General features: G+C 40.6%; 1 protein-coding gene across 1 annotated transcript; it reads right to left on the bottom strand.

Moving 5' to 3' along the window:
- Window positions 1-2,506: 2,506 nt before the first annotated feature.
- c8h11orf96 (chromosome 8 C11orf96 homolog) lies at window positions 2,507-3,997 on the bottom strand. The gene has a single exon (XM_061076185.1). The coding sequence runs from the start codon at window positions 3,615-3,617 to the stop codon at window positions 3,237-3,239; it is 381 nt and encodes a 126-aa protein (XP_060932168.1). The 5' UTR covers window positions 3,618-3,997; the 3' UTR covers window positions 2,507-3,236.
- Window positions 3,998-6,541: the final 2,544 nt, after the last annotated feature.

The raw sequence follows: 6,541 nt of genomic DNA, 5'->3' as shown, positions 1-6,541 counted from the left end.
CAAAGCTAGAAGTTCCTATTTTACCTGCACTTCAGACAGTGTCTTACTTATCTTCATGTACTTTGGCGACAAGACCAAAACAGGTCTCCTAAAGTCAGATTTTAAATTTTAATCCTCTCCATTTGAGTAGATCACATTAAAAATGTTCATCATTTTATCTACTTTTAGATTGCAATATGAAAATTAATATTGGAAAGACCCACTTGCACAGTTTGCTTCCTTCAGGTTGAGATGTTTGTGTAATTTGCTTTTCTTCTAGTTTTAGACTAAAAAAAATATGTTCACGTGTCATGAAAACATGTACAGCAGGAAGCTATATATATCGGTTTACTGTCTGGCATGTCAGACACCAGCTAATACACATTACAGTAGTGCACTTGAAGCAGTGATGTCGCCACCCAAACATCTTGCCCTTCTATCTATACATTAAGGAGAAGAAAACCCTGGCTCTTTATAACATCCTGGGTTTGTAGCATAAGCACACCTCAGTCAATCTTCAGCTTTCATGTCATGTTGCCTGTTAGCTGGAGCCAAACTTAGGGTCTGTACAGTTTGTTCCGTCTGTTGGCTTGTTGTTAACTGAAGATTGCCCATTTTAGGCTATTTTGTCTGCTGCCAGCTCGTTCACAAAGATACATCACAGGGTAGTATGACCTCTCTTTGAACTCCTCTGCACTGGTTTCTTGTTGATTTTAAGATTTAACTTGTTGCTTTTAGGGCTCAGTTTGGTCTGGTTTCTATCACAAATGTTGGATGGGGTGAAGATTTGAACCTTGCTGAATTGAAGTGAAGTCTGACATCTCAGAAAATTGTATGATTAGTCCTCACAGGATAGTCCGACTCCTCACGAATTGAGAAATCCATCATTATGACCACAGTTAGGTAATGTCTGTCTTCCTCGGAAAACTATGTATCTGTCATACGTTCAAATCAGACAGAGAAATTAACTTCAAGGGAAATGTCCTGACCAGGTAGGGAAAAATTCTGGGTTGATCTTGGATAATCTCCTCTAGTTTAAAACAAGGTTGGTGGAGCAAGAGGTGGAAGTGGGGATATGAAATTGATCAATCTGTCACCCCTGTTTCTCTTGCTCTCAGCAGTGTCACACACTAATTTACCAAAATCTCAGTGACATAAAATACTGCAGGGTTGCGTTGTTACACATAAAAAGAGACAGTAATTCTCCCGTGGACGTGGGTAAGTATGGCAGCTACAAGCACTGTACAATGACGAATATGCGTAACCCTTTCATATGCTTACAGCAGGTTTACAGCCATCCTCTCTATTGGCTGAAGGATCACAGCTTGTTTACGTTGTTGTAAAAAAGACGAGCAATTCCCATTATATGCACTTACAGAGCAGAGTGCATTGAGTACAAATATGAGAAGTGCACACATTTTTGCAATTCGTTGTGCAACATAACTGTTGAAAGGCAGGCAGCAAATATTTTCTTCTTCACCCAGTACCATGAAAAGACTCTGACATGAAATCGATAAATTCAAAGAGGTATCACCTGCATAGCCTGTAAAATGTTATACCTCTGTGCCATTTCAGTGTTAGCTATAAAAATACACGTTCACTCATGTTTAAATTCAGTCATAAGTGTTTCCACCATTCTTCATATTTTCCTACGTTCTTTTCACATTCCAGCCACCTCTATAATTTAAGTATTTTTATACCATTGTTTAACTCATTTGTTTTCCGTTTTGTGTTGTCCTCGTCCCTATAGCTGAATGTATATTTCTATGCAAATACACTTACAGCAATGTAAAACCAGAGGCAAATGTCTACAGGGGCAACAAATGGTTTTGTTGACATTGGAGGTGATGTCATCTTGCAAATTATATTTAATTCTTTAGCTCTATTAACGCTATTATATTTAGTGAATCCCCATGCAACTTAAAACAGGTTCTGTGTGGCATTGTCTCTGTCTGCTGACTTGCTGTCAAATGGAAACTCATGCATCATGTAACTCTTGTCACAGAGTGGATTAGGAGAAGAGGGTTATTAGCAGCAGGAGGGATGGCTGCTGTGGCTCCAGAGGCCACTTCTCTCTCTTTCTCTCTCTCTCAGCAGGCTGGTGGCTGCTGTGGCTGCATTTAATGATGAGAACCTTGATTTACTGAAAGTGCATCACCAGCCAAGTGAGCATACGGCAGACTTAGGTCGAGTGTTTACATATGGGACAGACATCTGATTGTCTTAACGATAACACGGGTGATGGACAGTCAGTAAAGGCAATGCATCACTTTCCACTGTCCAACAACTTCCTCTTTTATGTAGCCTTGATTTTGTCCCAAGCTTCTCTAATTGGGTTTTCTTTTTTTATCTTACCTATGATGTCCCAATGTTCCTTGACTAATAGTCTAAATCAGATTTGCTTACAGTCTCTGCTCACATAATATTAGAAATCTCACATTCATGAATTATGAAACAGTACAGCTTGTTCCCCACTAAGGTATGTTTCTTCACAGCTGCACCTCAAATTGAAAGGAGAACAACTCAAAATAGTTAAAAATATTTATTAAAGTATATATCACAAATATTGTAACATATATAAAGTACAACAAGTATAAAGGTTATGATTTACTTTGAAAGTCAGGACTTTAGAAGTGAGAAAGAGCAATAAAATATCACATCTACAACTCTGCTTGGTTATGATCAAATTAAGAAAATAAATAAAGACATTTAAAAAGGCATTGCTTGGATTCGTAGAGCAGAGATTTCATTCATTGTGAAACTGGACAAAGCTTTTGACAAAGCTTAGTGACGGCTGGGTCACTTTGGATGCTCAGTACATTGCTTTAGTCTAAGTATTTACAGTGTGGTAGGTCACAGTAGTCACAACAGTGACATTTTTAACAGTCCTTTTTATGGTCAAGTAGAAAAATCTTGTCACTGACATCGACAGTAGAAAAGGAATTCATCTGAAGAGTTGTGTCTTCAACACTGCGTCATCTGCTACCTTTACACTCATTACAACCAGCCTTTAGTACTGGTAGACATCATTACACATATGCATCAAGTGCATCTTTAAACTATATTCTGTGTTTTGATATGTTAGTATGAGTATATATTAAATGCAGATTTTCGTATAAAAGCAGCAGCGTACAGACAACACACACAGACAGGCTGGCAAACAGGCCAGTTTGGTTCAGTTCAGTTGGCCTCCATATGAAGCGGCGTCAAGACGAAGCAAGGAACGCAGGTGCGTGAAGGTGGGCGTGTTGCAGCCCTCACTGGGTGGAGTCGGAGTCACTGGAGTCCAGGCTGGCCTGTGTGGGTGTAGGGGCGCTGCTGTGATGTGCAGCCGGTGGGCAGTGGAGGGTCTGCGTGCTCCGCCGCAGGTTCTCCAGGGACTGAAGGAAGGAGCGCCGTGCCCTCTCCTCCTCCAATGGCGAGGAACCCTCTTCTTCTACCTCTGCAATCTCAGCAAAGGTGACAGGCTGTGTTTTGAAGCGAGCCTCCCGAGGTCGGCGTGAGCGGCTCTTGCCCCTCGCCGGAGCCTTTGGGACAGGCAGCTGCTGGGGGAACTCCTCCATGGCCGAGGCCATTAGGTGGGCTGGCAGGACATGGAAGCTAGAGGCCTCCATAACCATCTGACGCACAGCAGCCATTGGTTGAACGGAAGCCCAGAAGGAAATCTTCTCTGAATCAAATTAATTAGGTGTGAAAGCAGCTGAAAGAAGACAGCCAGCTGCTCAGGGACAAACTCTCAATGTTGTCTGTCCTTGTTGTCTCCTGGGCCTTGTCCTATTCAAAGAAAAGTGTTTCTCAGGAGCAACAAAGCAAGAGTCAGTCCAAGGCAATCAGATTCCTCAAACCTCCAAGTCCAACTTCCAACAATTTAAAGATTCAACTGCTCTGATCAATCTCTACCTCTAACTCCTCCGTGTCAGAGCTTCTCCTCCAACTCTGCTGATGTCTCTTTCCGCTCTGGATGTGGCTGTTTCGAGTGTGTGAATCTCTGTCTGCTGAAGTTAATGCCACCAGCAGCTCCAACACTCTCTTTTATAGCAGCTCACTCACCCACTCAGTCTCTCTCTCTCTCTCCCTCCCTGCTCCCTGTGCTCGCTAGGTCCCTCCTACTCTCCTCCTTCTCTTTCAGTCATGCAGGGTTCCGGCCTCCAGAGCAGTCACCCCCTCAAAATAAACATATGAGAAGAGTTGGGTGAGGGGGCTTTGACAGATTTGTACAAGGGGGGTGGTATGTAGACACAGTAAAATGGAGTAATACATTTACCGGTCAAATCAGGGAGGATGACTGGAAGAGAGAGGAGGGATAATCGAGAAGAGAATTGGGGAAGGGAGAAAAGTTCCCCTAATAAGTCAAGGTTGAAAGACTCCAAAGCTATAGGCTACATTTTCCAAAATTCTGGACAGTCCTTGACGAGGTTGTGCAATGTTCTGAACCACATGGCAGGAAATGGCAAGCTTAGAAAAGATTATTTACTTTACTAAGAATAAATATTACAGAGGTGTTGATTCAACTCTATCGCAGTTTTGGAGCCTGTATGGTTGTGATATGTTTGTGTTCTAACACAAACATTTATGTTGTTTTTCTACCTCTGTAAGTCCAAATTGAGAAACAGTTTGTGTGGTTTGATAATAACAGCTGGTCAAACCTGTGGCAAGCATACATTTTATTCAATTGAGTGAATTCAACTAGATTAAATAAACACATGTTTTTATTCAATTGATCCAATATAGTTGAGTTAGGGTTATGGATTGTGGTGGTATAAGGTCAAAAGGTATAAGGTCAAAAGGTCAAGGTCACATGAACATGCTTTATTTTGAACTCAATGTATCAGAATATAATATCAGATTTGATTTTGGTGCTTGGAGGTCAAAGCTCAAAGGTCACAGTGAACTTATATGAATCTGGGAAAATGTAGAAATATACTTAACTGGTTGGCGAGGACTTTAGAGGACTGTCATCTATTAGTGTTTATAATTTGGTGCAGCTTGATACAATTGAAGGTGACTTTTGGGCCTTGGGGTATGTGGTCTACTGAATTCTAGTTTTCAAATGTTTTTAACATTCTAGAAGCATAAATCAGTTTTGTATCCAATGCTTACAATCACTGTTACTCACAATTCACATTTATGTTATTCATCTATTGTTTTGTCAGGGCCAAATACTGTTTGGTGGACAAATTAAATATGATACGAATTATGTAACTTAACACTCACCCTCATGTGTGTGTCTGGAGAAAAACATGGCTGGTGGCTCTGCTTACAGTGTTAACACTGTGCTCATGTAAACATAGCTGCAGGAGTGCTAAACAATGTGAGGAAGCAATTATTGAAGTCCTTGTGTCGGGACATCACCTTGTGCATGAGCAGTGCGGCACCCACACATATGAACACATAATCTGAATGCACAATAATCAAGACAAAAAATCCACCTGGTTTGGATGTATTTGGACTGTGGAAGGAAACTGGAGCAACTGAGAAAATGAGATAGACCCTGAGAGAATATGCAACAAAAGGTCAACAGGTCATCAACAAATAAGTATAATGGGAACAAAGACTATAACCAGGACACTAACAGCCCTGGATAGAGTGATAGAGTTTGCAGATGTTGTTAGACAACATTCCCATGAGACATTTGACGTCTACCACCTTGACTGACAGCCACAAACAAGGTAGGCTGCAATGTTCTGGAAGTATATCTCAATCTTTCTGTATCCAATGACGTTTATTAATAAACAATGTTTACTTGCACCTTATTAATAGACTGGGTTTTGATATTTTCTCTTTCTAATGGTTTCACATTAGCCAAAATCAAGCTCAAGAAGTCTAATAAGAATTATGTCAATACAACTAAACAACAACAAGAGCCATAAGTGAGATGAGCAGCATTTGTTGATTTGACTTAAACCATTGGGGACCGGGAAAATTATGAATCATTTTTCACTGTGGCCTATTTGTTCAGGGAGGGTCATCACAATTCATTTTGCAATGCCTACTGATATCACATAGCAGCTGAATCATGCACTGACCAACTAGGTAGCTGTCCCTGACTTTAAAACAAATGACTCTCATTAGACTGAAGCTCTGCTTTCTCTCATAATCCTCTCACAACATATTCTGTAGAAACACAAAACCAAAAGAAATGGCTTCATCATAGTACTATCGAGATAATTAAAGACTATTAACACAAAACAGTTGGGGTTCTTTCAACACTGATTTCTAAGTAATTTGTTTGGAAGTTTTGTCATTCTCACTATGCTACAGTACATACAGTGTTGATGTCAATTGGTTACGTTCACACTGCAGCTCAATCTGTGCCAATGCAGATGTCTTCTCTCACATGAGACAAGCCAGATGTTCTTTGATCTGTTAGGAGACACATTTCCTCAACTTGCGTCTTAACACTGATTTCCTTTAATACAAAGAAATCCCTTCCTGTGCCGCTCAACCTACTTTGGTTCACACTCACTGCTGTCTTGATAAGAAGCAACTCTTGTTTCTGAACTTCAGCTCAGTCGAAAACAAATCAACAAAAATGTGACAGAAATATCACAACAAATCAATA

The sequence above is a fragment of the Limanda limanda genome, chromosome 8 (assembly GCF_963576545.1).
Source record: "Limanda limanda chromosome 8, fLimLim1.1, whole genome shotgun sequence".
NCBI classification, from domain to species: Eukaryota; Metazoa; Chordata; class Actinopteri; order Pleuronectiformes; family Pleuronectidae; genus Limanda; species Limanda limanda.
This window is presented reverse-complemented; position numbering and strand designations above follow the sequence as displayed.

Bases quoted from the DNA above. Each gene is read 5' to 3' on its own strand.
- c8h11orf96 (XM_061076185.1), bottom strand. From the start codon at position 3,617: ATGGCTGCTGTGCGTCAGATGGTTATGGAGGCCTCTAGCTTCCATGTC.